The sequence below is a fragment of the Ursus maritimus genome, assembly GCF_017311325.1.
Source record: "Ursus maritimus isolate PB19 chromosome X unlocalized genomic scaffold, ASM1731132v1 scaffold_X1, whole genome shotgun sequence".
NCBI classification, from domain to species: Eukaryota; Metazoa; Chordata; class Mammalia; order Carnivora; family Ursidae; genus Ursus; species Ursus maritimus.
Genome location: NW_024423319.1, coordinates 81,874,383 through 81,889,973, shown reverse-complemented (window position 1 = coordinate 81,889,973; position 15,591 = coordinate 81,874,383). Strand labels below are relative to the sequence as shown.

The window sequence follows — 15,591 nt, the reverse complement described above, 5'->3', positions numbered from 1 at the left end:
ATACACATATTTTTAAACTTAGATTCAATTAATTAACATATAATGTATTATTAGTTTCAGAGTCTCTAGCTGCTTTTAATCTGGAACATTTCCATAGCCTTTCTTTGTTTTTCACTGACATTACCATTTTTGAAGAATACAGTCCCACCTAACACCCTTTTAAAAATAGGACATTCCTCATTTTGTGTTTGTCTGATATTTCCATGTGACTAGATTGATGTTATACATTCTTGGTTGGAATATTGTGTAGGTGATACTCTGTCCTTCTTAGGATATCACATTTGGAGGCACATGATGTCCATCTCTCCCTCACTGGTGATATTAAATTTTGATCACCCAGTCAAGATGTTATCTGGCTTCCCACTGTAAAATTACTGTTTATTTTTTTCCTCTTGCAACTAATCATTGGTGTGTGGGACACACTCCTAAGAGCCTGCAAATAACCTCCTCTTCATCAAAATTTACCCTAGATTTAGCATTCATTGATGATTTTTGTCTAAACCAAATCTTTTATACGCATATACATATACATATATGTGTACTTATACATATACATACATCTATATACACAGATGCACACACAGGTATACATATACCTATATACTCAGATGTATATATATTTACACATACACCTATTTAAGAAATCGTGAATTTGCACAGCTCCTATTCCAATATACAGGGTTTTCCCTTGCATTCCCCAATCCATATTTGTATGTTCCTTCTTCTACAATGAGGACATCAACACATTTACTCAGTACTATAACACATCTAAAAGGGTTTCAAAATTACTTCATCCATACCACCATAATAAACCTGTTAAAAAGAGTTCCAGATTTATTTGCAATATTCTCTGCCACCCCACAAACCCATCCTGACTGAGGATGTGTATGTTGAGGGTATATAGTCCAAAACTTTGTTTACTTGAATTAGTTGTTTCTTGTATTTTCTTCTGTTTTCTTTTTCCCTTAGTGTGATTATGGTATTTATTTGAAATATAATTAGGTTCAGTTTGTTTCACTTTAAAGGCATAACTTTTAAATTTATTTTTATTGATGTTATTCACAATCTCATGATCTCTTCTGTTTGATAGAATTAGTCATGGTTAGAGTCTATTTATTTATTTATTTTTGAAGATTTTATTTATTTATTTGACAGAGAGAGAGAGACAGCCAGCGAGAGAGGGAACACAAGCAGGGTGAGTGGGAGAGGAAGAGGCAGGCTCCCAGCAGAGGAGCCTGATGTGGGGCTCGATCCCAGAATGCTGGGATCACGCCCTGAGCCGAAGGCAGACGCTTAACGACTGAGCCACCCAGGCGCCCCATGGTTAAGAGTTTATGGTGGAGCTCCCCAGAGCCCCATGTTAAATAAATGTCCCCTCAATGATGAGATAGATGTATCACAGATAGTGTTGTGTTAGAGGCCTACCCTGAAAAGGTAGTTGATCTTGGTATAGCCAGGTAGCAAAGCCAGTTATATTACATTCCCCCCCCCGAATATCTTATGGAGTCAAAGTAGAATGTGGTATTAACAAAAAATCTTTTTGGGAATTTGCCAGGCAGTATAGGTGACATGGAGATCAGAATTACATTATGTGTATTTTGGAATCACTTAAGGCTGCTATTTGACTAATATGTAGCAGTACTACTATACTGCTAGCTTCCATTGTAATTGGTTGGCACCAGTGCCACACTGGTTGTGGGATGTTTTGATTATTACTCCTGGGAACACCCAAACAAGGTGTCCAAGGTGGGGATGTGGGTCAGAACTTTCCTAAAAGTGCTACCTATTATGTAATTTGTGGTTCTCTAGATTTCCTTGCTTCCTTCTTCCCCTGCCAACCCCACCCCCATGTTTTTTGCAGGCTTCTCAAACTCAACCTGCCCAGCTCAAGAAAGAAGCCAATAAAGAGTTTGTTAAAGATGTTTCCAAGAAGATAAAAGGGAGCACATCTGCTCTTGGATTAGCCAAAAACAATGAGATGAATATGGAAAGGTGAGTAAGGAGGAGACTCAGATGGCAGTGTTTTAGTTGGTAAAGGAGGGTATGTGACTTCCTTTGACCTCCTTTTGTCCCCCATTGAGAACATGTTTAGTGAGCCACAGTGGTGATTACCACATTAACCGCTGGGTGCTGAGGTGGGCCCAGCTGTGGTTGCTGAAGTGATATAGGCCTCTTCTCTCTCTTTCCATGGCGTGTGCATATTGAAAGAGCTGTTGTCATCGGGAAGTTTGCCAAAAGATCTTGTGCTCATCTTTTCTCTTTTTTAGTAATTCAGTCCCTGTTTGAGCTAGTCTGCTTAAGATTGTGGGGGCAACTTTTCAGGGGATGCTCAGTAGCTGGCTGATAGCTTGCCAGTCAACTTATCTCATTAGAAGCTTTTGGGAGAGGTTTGTCCCTTGTTACTGGAGAGAAATTATCTCTCTAGGCCAAAAACCTATGTTTTCCAGATGTTACAGGGAACTGTTCACAGGTTCTGCAAGTAGATACAAGTATTATCATTTGGGTTAGAAAAAGGATTTACCCGTAGGAAAACTATTATTAGAAGAAGAGTTAGAGAGTGGAATGAGTCCTTTCTATAGCCTCTCCTCATTCCGGTGGGAATTACTTTCAGGAAAGAAAAGAATAAATTAGCTAGATAGCTATAGTAGGCTTAAGCAGGGATGCCAAATGGTAAGAGAAAAAGGTTGGGGAATTCCAGAAAATTAACATGTTAGGTCCACAGGACACTCTTCTAATTACCTAACCAAAAGAAATCAAACCAGATTAGCATTTATCCCTACTTAGTTTCTTGCTGAAATGAAATTCCTGGGATTTCTCTGTGTATTTTGACTTTAATTCCCTGCATTATTTTCTTCTGAATTTCTTTTATAATTCTGACTTTAGCAGGGAAATCCTCACAAAATACCAGAAACATTCTTGCCTTCATTCAGGGTTCAGTGGAATGGACCTTAATAATAGCACTAGAACTAGTGGCTGACATTTATTGAGAACTCACTATAATCACACATTATTCTAAGTGGGTTTTTTTTGCGAACAGCTTTATTGAGATAAAATTTACATACCATACAATTCACCCATTTAATGTGTGTAGCTCACACATTATATACGGAAAGGTTTCAGTATATTTGAAGTTATGCAGCCATCACCACAATAAATTTTAGAACATTTTCAGAATCCAAAAAGAAAAAAAAAAATAAGCCTGTATCTTTAGCTATCACCTCTCAATTCCCTCATCCTTCCCAGCTCTAGGCAATCACTAATCTACTTTCTGTTTCTATAGATTTGCCTATTCTGTGCATTTCATATAAATGGAATTATACAATGTGTGGTCTTATGTGTCTAGCCTTTTTCATTTCATATAGTGTTTTCAAGGTTCATCCATATTGTTTTAGGTATCAGTACTTCATTCCTTTTTTGCTGACCAATAATATTCCATTGTATGAATATACTGTCCTTTCTTTATCCATTTTTCACTTGGTGGACATTTGGATTGTTTCGACCTTTTGGTTATTGGGAATAGTGTGGCTATGAACATTTGTGTACAAGTTTTTGTTTGAACACCTATTTTTGATTATTTTGTGTGTATACCTAGGAATGTAATTGTTGGGTCATATGGTAATTCTGTGTTGAACTCAATGAGGAACTGCCAAACTATATTCCATAGTGATGGCACTATTTTACATTCCTACCAGCACTGTATGAGGGTTTCCAATTTTCTACATCCTTGTCAACCCTTACTATTTTTTTTATTATGGCCATTCTAATGGGTGTGAAGTGGTATGTCACTGTGCTTTAGATTTGCATTTTTCTTTTTTTAAGAAAATATTTATTTATTTGACAGAGAGAGAGAGAGCACAAGCAGGGGAAGTGGCAGGCAGAAGGAGAGGAAGAAGCAGGCTCCCAGCTGAGCAGGGAGCCCGATGTGGGCCTCGATCCCAGGACCCTGGGATCATGACCTGAGCTGAAGGCAGACACTTAACCGACTGAGCCACCCAGGCGCCCCTAGATTTGCATTTTTCTGATGACTAATGATGTTGAGCATCTTTCATGTGCTTATTGTCCACTTGTATACTTTTTTGGAGGAATGTCTATTCAGATCCTTTTCCCATTTAAAAAATTTAGTTGTTGAGCTTTTCATTATTAAGTTGTAAGAGTTCTTTATATTTTCTAGATACAAGTCTCTGATCAGATATGTAATTTGCAAATATTTTCATCTGTTCTGGGAGTTGTCTTTTCATTTTCTTGTTGGTATCACTTGAGGCACAAAAGTTTTTAATTTTGATGAAGTCTGGTTTATTTTTTCCTTTGTTGCTTACGCTTTTGGTGTCCAATCTAAGAGACCATTGCCAAATCTGAGGTTACAAAGATTTAAGATTTTCTTTGCAGACCTTAAAAGTTTTAGCTCTTAGGTTATTGATTCCTTTTGAGTTAATTTTTGTTGTTAGTGTGTGTTAGGGGTCTAACTTCATTGTTTTGCATGTAGATATCCAGTTGTCCCTGCACTATTTGTTAAAAAGACTAATCTTTCTCCACCTAATTATCTTGGCATCCTTGTCAAAAATCAAACGACTATAAATGCAAGTGTTGTTTTCTGAAGTCTCAATTTTATTCCATCGATCTACGTGTTTGCCGTTATGCCAGTACGACATTATCTTGATTGTTGTTGCTCTGTAGTGCATTTTGAAATTAGGAAGTGTGACTCCTCCAACTTTGTTCTTCTTTTTCAAGATTGTTTGGCTATTCTGGGTTCTTTGCAATTCCTTATAAATCTTAGAATCAGCTTGTCCGTTTCCACTAGTAAGCCAGCTGGGATTCTTACAGAAGTTGTCTTGAACCTGTAAATCAGTTTTCAGAGTATTACTATCTTAATACTAAGTCCTCCAACCCAAAATAATGGGATGTCTTTTCATTTATTTAGACCTTTAATTTCTTTTTTTTTTATTTTTTATTTTTTTTTTTAAAGATTTTATTTATTTATTTGACAGAGATAGAGACAGCCAGCGAGAGAGGGAACACAAGCAGGGGGAGTGAGAGAGGAAGAAGCAGGCTCATAGGGGAGGAGCCTGATGTGGGGCTCGATCCCATAACACCGGGATCACGCCCTGAGCCGAAGGCAGACGCTTAACCACTGTGCCACCCAGGTGCCCCTAGACCTTTAATTTCTTTCAACATTTTTGTAGTTTTCGGAATATAAGTTTTGTACTTCTTTTGTTAAATTTATTTCTAAGCATTTTATTCTTCTTGATGCTGTTGTAAATGGAATTTCCTAATTTCATTTTCATATTGTTCATTGCAAGGATATAGAAATACATATGATTTTGGTTTATTGATCTTATATCACAGAACCTTGCTAAACTTGTATATTAGTTCTAATAGTTTTTGTGTGGATTCCTAGGATTTTCTATATGTAAATCATGTCATCTGCTAATACACATAGTTTTACTTCTTCCTTTTCAATCTGGAGGACTTTTATTTTATTTCTTGCCTAGTTGCCCTGTCTAAAACCTTTAGTACTAAGTAGAATAGTAGTGTCAAGAGTTGGACATCCTTGTCTTCTAAGAATTGGGTCAAAAGCTTATTCTGGTTTTCCTAAGATTTGCCCAGTTTTAATATGGAGAGTCTTGCATCCCAGGAACCCTCTCAGTCACAGACAAAGACAGTTGGTCACTCTATCAAGGAAGTCTACTCTGATCACCCCACACCTATGGTATCATAGATACTCAATACCTATTTCCTATACTAATATTTCTTAAGAGATCGATTTGGAGAGGCAGACAGGAGTCAGATCACCAGGGCCTTGCAGATCATGGCAAAGAGTTTGGAATTTATTCAGAGAATAGAGGGTTTTTGTCCTAAAGCATCAGCAATGTTATATGAATTATATATTGCTACACTACAGATCTCCCACCCTCTAAAGAAGAGTTGGATATCCTTGTCTTTTCCCTGATCTTAGGGGGAAAGCATCAGTCTCTCACCATTAAGTATGATGTTAGCTTTGGGTTTCTCATAGATGCCCTTTATCAAGTTGAGGAATCTCCTTTCTATTCCTAGTTTATTGAGTGCTTTGTCATGAAAGGGTGTTGTATTTTGTCAAATGATTTTTCTGAATCTATTGAGATGATCACGTGGCTTTTGTTTTTTTATTCCATTAATATGGTTTGATACATGAATTGATTTTTGGATGTTAAACTAATCTTGTATTCCTGGGACAAACCCCACTTGGTCATGGTGTATAATACTTTTATGTGTTGCTGGATTTGGTTTGCTAGTATTCTGTGGAGGATTTTTGCACCTATATTTTTAAGAGATACCAGACTATAATTTTCTTGTGATATCCTTATTTTTGGTATCAGAGTAATATTGGCTTCATAGAATGAGTTGGTAACTGTTCTTATATCTCCTGTTTCTTGGGGTTGTTTAGGAGGAACTGGTAGTAATTCTTCTTTAGATGTTTGGTAGAATTCCCCAGCAACACCATCTTCTGGGCCTGGACTTTTCTTTGTGTGTAGTTTTTGTATTAATTCAGTGTTTTTGGTTGTTAGAGGTCTAACTCAGATTTTCTATTTTCTTTTTAAGTCCATTTTGGTAGTTTGTGTCTTCTTAGGATTTTGTCCATTTCATCTAAGTTACCTGATTTATTGGCATACAGTTAGTTTTGAACTCTTCTTTGTTTTACATGTTATTATTGCATATTAATTCATCTTCACAACAACCCTATGAAGGAGGTAATATGATCCCCACTGTATAGGTGAAAAAAGTGAAGCACAGACAGTTAACTTGCCCAAGGTTACCCAGCCAGTAAGTGGAGGAGCCAGGATTGGAATCCAGGTAGTCTAGCTCCAGAAGGCATACTCTTTATCATAACTAGATTATCTGAAGACTACTTTTAAAAGTTCTCATCAGAAGGCACCTGGAATCTATCTGGTCATGTGGAACAGCTCTAGGCACTTCCTTTTTAAAACAACAACAACACAGTGTTTTAAAAATTATATTCATAGAGTTGTACAGTCATCACCACTATCTAATTTTAGAACTTTTCAACACCCCCCAAAAAACCTGAACCCATTAGTAGCCCCTTTCCTTTCCCAGTCCCCCACTCTACCCCTCCTTCCCCACCCCTTTCCAGCCACAGGCAACCACCAGTCTACTTTCTTTTATGGATATACCTCTATGGGTATTTCTATTCTGGACATTTCATATAAATGGAATCATATGATATCTAGTTTTGGGGGCACTTACTCTTGTTCAGACTGATGATTGTATTTGCCTTCAATTCTCTCTTATTCTGATTTAAAGTCCTCCAGTGATTTGGTCACACTAGGTTAGTTACTAATTGGATCTGAAATCCTATTCAAAACAAAGCTTTGAATCTGACTCATGTGAAAAAATGTCTATTGTGGTCTTTTTATTTTCTCCATTGGGAAAGTATCTCATGAATAGATTAGGTTGAAGGGAATGTGGTTAGATACCACCAACATTAAGTACCAGCCCACCTTTCTCTTCTAAGCCTTCATAAGCGTCTCTCTTATAATTTTCTCATAAGCCTTTAAACAATATTGATTTCAGCCTGCATTTTACCACATGCCTGGTGCTGATAGACAAAGATAAATAAATGCGGCTCGTGAGGGAGACTTATATAAGAGCAGATAACTCATACAGTGTGGTATTAGAATAAAGACTTCATATATAAATAAAGGAAATAATTGATATATAGTAAAGCATAACATGGATTTTAGGGGACATTTTTCAGGAAAGTGTGAGAACCTAGGCCATGGAAACTACAGTGTGCTACTTAGTTGATTCACTATGGTACCTACTGATTTTTACCCTTTAATCTGTCTCTAGAGGTTGAATCCCTTTCTCCTTTTATAGCTTTGGTAAATATAGCAACAAAATGAGATGGTTGGTGAGGATTCTAGGAACTTCATTCTTCTTACTCAGGCGTTGTTTCCTTTACAGTTATAAGCTGGAACCCTCCCCAGTAGTAGTCTCTACTACCTTGGTACCAAATATTATGGAGAAACCACACATTCTGGAGGTATCTACCATCTCTAAAACAACCACTACTGAGGAGGTATCATTTTTCAAAAAACCATTAATTTTAAAAGAGGAACTCACTACTGAGGACACAAGCTTTTTCAAGAGGTCATTATCTTTAAAGAAGTCCACAAATCAGGGGGAGGTATCCCTCATGGAGAAGCCACCATCCTTACAGGAGGAGGCTGACAGCAATGATGAGTTTGTTGTAGAGCCAATGACTTTTGGGAAGAAGCATAAAACTGAGGAGGCAGCCATCACCAAAGGAACATTATCCTTAAAGAAGATGTGCACGTATCAGGGGGACTTGGCTTTGCAGGACATCACTGTTGAAGAGGATTCCTTCTTAATGGAGCCAACAAACTTTAGAAAGAAGCCTAAAACAGAGGAGGCAGCCCCCACCAAGAAAGTGTTATCTTTAAAGAAAAAGAATTATACCACTCAGGGAAAGGTGTCCCATGTGAAGAAACCACTAGGATTGCAGAAGACCACCTCTGAAGAGGAGTCCCTCATTAAGGAGCCACTGGCTTTCAAGAAGAAACCTACCAGCAAGGAGGCAATCTTCACCTTGAGACCATTATCTTTAACGAAGTGTACTACTAACGGGAAGATAGCTGACTTGAAAAAGCCATTAGAATTGCAGAAGGCCACCTCTGGAGAGAAGGCACTCATTAAGGAGCCATTGTCTTTTAAAAAGAAGCCTACCTCTAAGGAGGAGTCTCTCTTCCAGGAGCCATCTGCATTGCAAGAGAAGCACACCACTGATGGGAAGGTGGTCCTCTTGAAGAAGCCACAGGCATTGCAGGAGGAGAACGATAGTAAGGATAAATTTCTTATGGAGCCAATGTCCCTTAGGAAGAAACATACTACCAAGGAGACAGACCCCACCAAGAAGCCATTACCTGTAAAGAAGAAGAGTACCATTCAGGGGAAGATGTACCACTTGAAGAAGCCACTAGTATTGCATAAGACCACCTCTGGAGAGAAGTCATTCGTTAAGGAGCCATGGTCCTCTAAGAAGGACACAACTGAGGAGTCCCTTTTCCATGAGCCATCCATGTTGCAAGAGAAGCACACCACTCAGGAGGAGGTGTCCATCTCGAAGAAGGCCTTGACCTTTCAAAAGACTCTAACTGAGAAGGAGTCACTTTTAAAGGAGGCTTTGGCTTTTAAGAAGAAACGTACCATTGAGGAGGCAACCCCCACCAAGAAGCTATTATCTTTAAAGAAGAAAAAGTGTACTAGTCAGGGCGAGGTGTCCTGCTTGCAGAAGCCACTAGAATTGCAGGTCACCTCTGGAGAGAAGTCACTCATTAAGGAGCCATTGTCCTTTGAAAATAAGTCTACCACTGAGGAGGAATCTCTCTTCAAGGAATCACCTGTGTTGCAAGAGAAGCATACCACACAGGGGGAAGTGGCTCTTTTGAAGAATCCAGGGGCGTTGCAGGAGAATATCGATGGTGAAGATGAATTTCTTATAGAACCAGTTCCCTTTAGGAAGAAGGATACCACAGATGAGGCAGTCTCTACCAAGGAGCCTTTATCTTTAAAGAAGAAAAAGTGTGCCACTCAAATAATGATGTCCATCTGCCAAGAACTGTTGGACTTGCAGAATATGATTAGTAAAGATAAGGATTCCTTCCTTATGGAGCCAGGGTCACTTAGGAAGAAGTGTTCAACTGAGGAGGCAATCCTTACCAAGACACCGTTATCTTTAAAGAAAAAGCAAATCACTCGGGGGAAGATGTTCCTCTTAAAGAAGCCGCTGGTCTCAGAGAAGACCACCCTTGAAGAAGAGTCACTCTTTAAGAATTTATTGCCCTTAAATAAAAAGTCTGTAACTGAAGGGGATATCCTCTTCCAGGATCCATCTGTACTGAAAGAGAAGCACACCACTCTGCAGGAGATGTCCCTCTCAACTAAGTCATTGGCCTTGCCAGAAAAGACCACCACTGAAGAAGAATCATATCATAAGGAACCATTGACCTTAGAAGAGAAGCCTACTACTGAGGAGGAATTCCTTTCTCAGGAGCCATTTTCATTGCATGTTAAACCTACCAACAAAGATGAGTCCCTCTTCTGGAAGGCTTTGGGCTTGCAGAAGAAGACTGATACCAAAGAGGAGTCCTTGAAGAAGCTGTTGGCTTTGCAGGAGAAATGCACTACTGAAGAGGAATCCCTTTTAAATAAACCATCGGTTCTGAAGGAGGAGCTCTCCACTGAGGTGGCAACAAGCATTGAGAAGCAATTATCTTCAAAGAAGAAACCCACTGCTCAGGGGGAGGTATTCGTCTTGAAGAAGCATTTGGCCTTGCAAGAGAATATCACCAATGAAGAGTCCCTTATTAAGCAACCACTGGCTTTTCAGAAGACCAGCATTGAGGAGACCATCCCAAGGGAGTCCTTGGCCTTGCAGGAGAATCCCACAGTTGAGGAAGAAGCTACCCTGAGCGGGCCCTTGGCCTTGCAGGAGAAGCCCAGCAGTGAGAAGGAGACCCTCTTCCAGGAGCCATTGTCCTTTCAGGAGAAACCTACCCTCAATGAGACATTCCATGTCAAAGAGACATTTGCCTTGAATGAGAAACCCACCACTGGGAAGGAGCTGTCCCTGAAGGAGCCATTGGCCTTGCAAGAGAATCCCACCCAAAAGGAACATAACTCTCGCAAAGATTTCTTCATCCTCCAAGTTGAAAACAGCTCACATGTGTTCAGCACTGCCCCCGAATCCAGAACAGGCATGTCCAGTGTGGGCGAGTTCAATAACACAAGCGAGTCCAGTGCTTGTGAATCCAGTTCTGATAAACCTTCCTCACCTTGGGGCAAGAGGTCACAGAAGGAGGTATTCTGTTCTCTTTCTTCTTAAATTAGATTATGTGTTCTTTGTTGTCCTGTAGGTGGCTGCTAGCAAAGAGATATATATATATATTTTTTGCCTTCTTAAGCAATTGATCTGTATATAGTAAGCTATAGTACATCAGGTTGGCCTGTGGGATCTCTTGACTTTCTCACTGGCACAGAAATACACCCAAACAGTTAGAAAGAATTTATTCCAGGAATACCCACAAGGATCTGGAATATACTCTCTCTCTCTCTCTCTCTCTTTCTCTCTCTCTCTGTGTGTGTGTGTGTGTGTGTGTGTGTGTGTGTGTGTGTGGAAATTGCCTTTCTTATTAATTGCAATCTGCATTTCGGTGGACTCCAGTGAAAAGTGAGTAAGTTCCACAGAGGCATCTCACAAGGAAGATGGTGTTTAAGTTGAAAATTGGAAGGATGAAGGAATGAAATTTGGTAAGCAGGAGGAGAAATACCCCTCTTGTAGGCAAAAGAAACTGGGTAGAGATGTAGAAGGGAGGAAAAGGCTACCAAGAAAATGAATTGGGTTAGATCAAAGCACTGGGACAAAACAAGTGACCTAAGAAGATAAGTGATGTAAGTTGAAATAGTAAAATAAGAGTGTTTTTCCTGGAGAGTCTTGAGCTTACCTGTAAAAATGGTGCCTAGTTCCTAGGGCAGAGCAGGCATGTACAAGAAGGACTAAACATTTCTTGGTCACTTAGCAGTATGAGGATGGAAGGACCACAGAGTGCTCTGTTGTGGCCCAGAATATATGACGCTTGAGGAACCTTAGCAGAAGACGACAGTGGGAAGAAAGGAGTGCATCCTTTATGTGTATGTGCTAAGCCTTCCCTGGAATCTTTCTCCTCCTAATACCTTTTTGGTGATTTCCAAGCAGATAATCCCATTGGAGGATATTGACAAGAACCACAGTGATCCATTTTTCAACCCAATATATGCCAAGGATATCTTCAGTTACATGAAGGAGAGAGAGGTATGTAGGTGGCTGTTGGAGGGGAAGGATTTCTAGGTCTCATTTCCTCATCATTCCATCCTTCAAATGCAAGTTGAAAGGGATGGTAATAATGATTAAAATAATAACAGCAATAACTGGCATCTACTGGTAGCTTACTCTAAGTTAGACATTGGGGCTAAGGAGTTTATAGACATTATCTTGTTTAATTCTCCCAATAACTTCATGATGGTAGATACTATTATCTCCTTTTTATAGATTGGAGAAACTGCTCAGAATCACACAACTAGTATATGGTAGAGCTGGGATATGGGCTAAAAGTCTGATTACCTTGAAGACCTCTAATTGTTGAGGAGACAGTCTCAGACACAAAAATAATAGTCTTCTTCTGAGTGCCTGCTCTTAGAGATCTTTTCCCTTTTCTATGCAAGTTTCTGGCATCATATGTAAAATCACTCTCCAACCTGGTGACATTTTCTTCATCCTTTAAAATCAGCCAGTCTCCTTGACCACTAAAAATCATTGATTCCAAATTTTCTTCTCTCTCTCTCAACGGAACAGATGGGACCAAGGTTATCTATCAACTAAAAGTTTTAGCAGGCCATGCATAAGAGGGAGGATGAATATCTTGTCTTTTCTCTAGAGACATAATGTTTGATTAACTGACTCTAGATCCTTCACTTTTTCTACTATAGCTCGGAGGAAGTCAGGGATAACTTTGTTATACTACAAGTGTGGGCCTTAGCTCAGCAGTGTCAGTTTCACTTGGGATCTTGTTAGAAATGCAGAAACCTAGCCCCACCCAGACCTTCTAAATTAGAATGTGAATTTTAAAGATCCCCAGGTGGTATATGTGTTAAAGTTTGCCAAGCACTGCTCTACACAGCATGGCATTGTGCTTTAGATTGAATTGCAAAGAAGGGGCAGAACCTCTTTGGTATTCATCTATAGTCATAGGTGTATTCCTGCCCATATTCCATATTCCCCCTGGACTCCTCCATATCTGCTCTAATGCTTGAATATGATGTGCATTCATTTCCCAAGGATAACTAGGACTTGTCTGGAAAAGGAGACTTTGATCTGCCCCTATCTAATACAGCTGAAAATAATGAGTTAGAACTTATGAAGTTAATTATGTTGTTACAATTTCTTTTTCTGAGTTTCTAGTTGCAAGTATTTTTTTCCTAAGTTACAATTTTTGAACTATAAGAAGAGTTTATGGATTAATATTTCTTTTTTATTGCTGCCAGGAAAAGTTCATACTTAAAAAATACATGAACAGGCAGACTGACATCAGCAGTTGCATGAGGGCCATTCTTGTGGACTGGTTGGTAGAGGTGCAGGTAAGCCTGACAACTGCTGCTTTAAGGGGCTGCTCTTCTCTTTATTGATTATTCATTCAGTATCACCAGGTACCAAGCATGGTAAAAATTTTCTGGGTCTACAGAGCTGAGCCATGGTTCTTGCCTTCAGGGAGCTTATGATCTAGAGGGCAAGATAAGACATGCAGACAGAGAAGTACAATAAAAAGTAGAATACACTAGGTACTATAAGAATGTTATACATAAGATACTATGAGAACCCAGCAGAAGGAGAGACTATTTCTAGAAAAGGCAATGATGGTATGATAATCATTCTCAAAATTTTGTAAAATTCTGTCTAGTGCTTTGGATAGGGGTCAGTGACAAAGTCTTTCAAGCTTAGGGTGAGATCGGTAATAGGGAGGACAGGATGGCAGACATGGCAGGACCAGACATGGCAGGTAGCTATTTGTCCAGGGTTGGATGTTGAGGGAATACTGCTATGAATACTTAATTATTTACACAAAGGAAGGAGAGTCTGGAACAGTACCTGGCACATAGTGGAGTATCAGTAAATATTTGTCAAATGAATGGAATTGAATGGCTTGGTATGGAGTTTGCAAGAAAATACAAGGCATAGGCTATGCCCAGACGAGTCTTAACTATATTATTGGGAAGAAAAGGTAATAGAGTTTAATATCCTTTATTGAGTACTAGAGGAGTTGTTCAGGGTCACTTTAAAATAACAGACCAGGAAAATGTGGTAGACATGATATATTTGGATATCAGTAAAGCATGAAAATGCCTCTCATCTTATGAAACTAATGAAGAATAGTAAATTAGGTAAGAATAGAATTTGGCAGATGCCTGGGTGGCTTGGTCAGTTGTGTCCAACTCTTGGTTTTGGCTCAGGTCATGATCTCAGGGTGGTGAGGTGAAGCCCTGCGTTGGGCTCTGCGTTCAGCGAGGAGTCCACTTGAGATTCTCTCTCTCTCCTTTTCTCCCTGCCCCTCTCTCCCCCACCCTCTCAAATAAAATAAAATAAAATAAAATAAAATAAATCAATCTTTAAAAAAGTAGAATTTGGGTAGATCTTACATAAGTAAAACTGATCCCAAAGATTACTTTGTGTGTGTGTGTGTGTGTGTGTGTGTGTGTGTGTGTGTGTGCGTCAGACTTGTCTACACAGACCTGGAATGAGAAAAGGGTTGGGGAGCATATTTAAAGCTCTTTCAGAGAAAAACATGCAGCCAAGGATCCTTTATCCAGCAAGGCTGTCATTCAGAATTGATGGAGAAATAAAGACATTTCAGAATCGCCAGTCATTAACCAATTTCGAACCCGAAACCAGCCCTACAGGAGATATTACGGGGGTTCTATAAAAGCAAAAAGGCCCCAAGAGTGATACAGAACAGAAAGTCACAGCCAATACAAACAAAGACTTTACGGGCAACATGGCATCATTAAAATCATCTCTCTCAGTACTCAGTCTTAATGTGAATGGTTTGAACCTTCCCATAAACGCCACAGGGTTGCAGACTGGATAAAAGAATGACCCATCCATTTGCTGGGTCACAAGAGACTCATTTCGAACCCAAAGATGCATTCAGACTGAGAGTAAGGGGATGGAGTACCATCTTTCACGCAAATGGACCTCAAAAGAAAGCTGGGGCAGCAATTCTCATATCAGAGAAACTGGATTTTAAACTACAGACTATAGTTAGAGATGCAGAAGGGGACTATATTATTCTTAAAGGAAGTAGTCAACAAGTGGATAGGACAATTATAAATATATATGCCCCAACAGGGGAGCAGCAAGATACACAAGCCAAATCTTAACCAGAATAAAGAGACATATAGATAAAAATACATTAATAGTAGGGGACCTCAGCACTCCACTATCAGAAATAGACAGAACACCCTGGCAAAAACTAAGCAAAGAATCAAAGGCTTTGAATGCCATACTCGACAAGTTGGACCTCATAGATATATAGAGAACACTACACCCCAGAACCAAAGAATACTCATTCTATTCTAATGCCCATGGAACATTCTCAAGAATAGACCATGTTCTGGGACACAAAACAGGTCTCAACTGATACCAAAAGACTGAAATTATCCCCTGCATGTTCTCAGACCACAACGCTCTGAAATTGGAACTCGACCACAAGGAAAAATTTGGAAGAAACTCAAACACTTGGAGACTAAGAACCATCCTGCTCAGGAATGACTCAATAAACCAGGAAATCAAAAATCAAATTAAACAATTTATGGAGACCAATGAGAATGAAAATACAACAGTCCAAAACCTATGGGATACTGCAAAGGCAGTCCTAAGGGGGAAATACATAGCCATCCAAGCCTCACTCAAAAGAATAGAAAAATCTAAAATGCAGTTTTTATATTCTCACCTCAAGAAGCTGGAACAGCATCAGAGGGACAGGC

General features: G+C 39.3%; 1 protein-coding gene across 1 annotated transcript in view; it reads left to right on the top strand.

Moving 5' to 3' along the window:
* The window catches only part of CCNB3 (cyclin B3), a 50,504-nt gene that overhangs the window by 8,821 nt on the left and 26,092 nt on the right, over positions 1 to 15,591 (top strand). The window contains exons 4-7 of the mRNA XM_040631572.1: positions 1,862 to 1,992; positions 7,960 to 10,876; positions 11,771 to 11,866; positions 13,096 to 13,188. Of these exons, the coding sequence (XP_040487506.1) occupies positions 1,862 to 1,992; positions 7,960 to 10,876; positions 11,771 to 11,866; positions 13,096 to 13,188 (3,237 nt within the window). The remainder of the gene's footprint in view (positions 1 to 1,861; positions 1,993 to 7,959; positions 10,877 to 11,770; positions 11,867 to 13,095; positions 13,189 to 15,591) is intronic.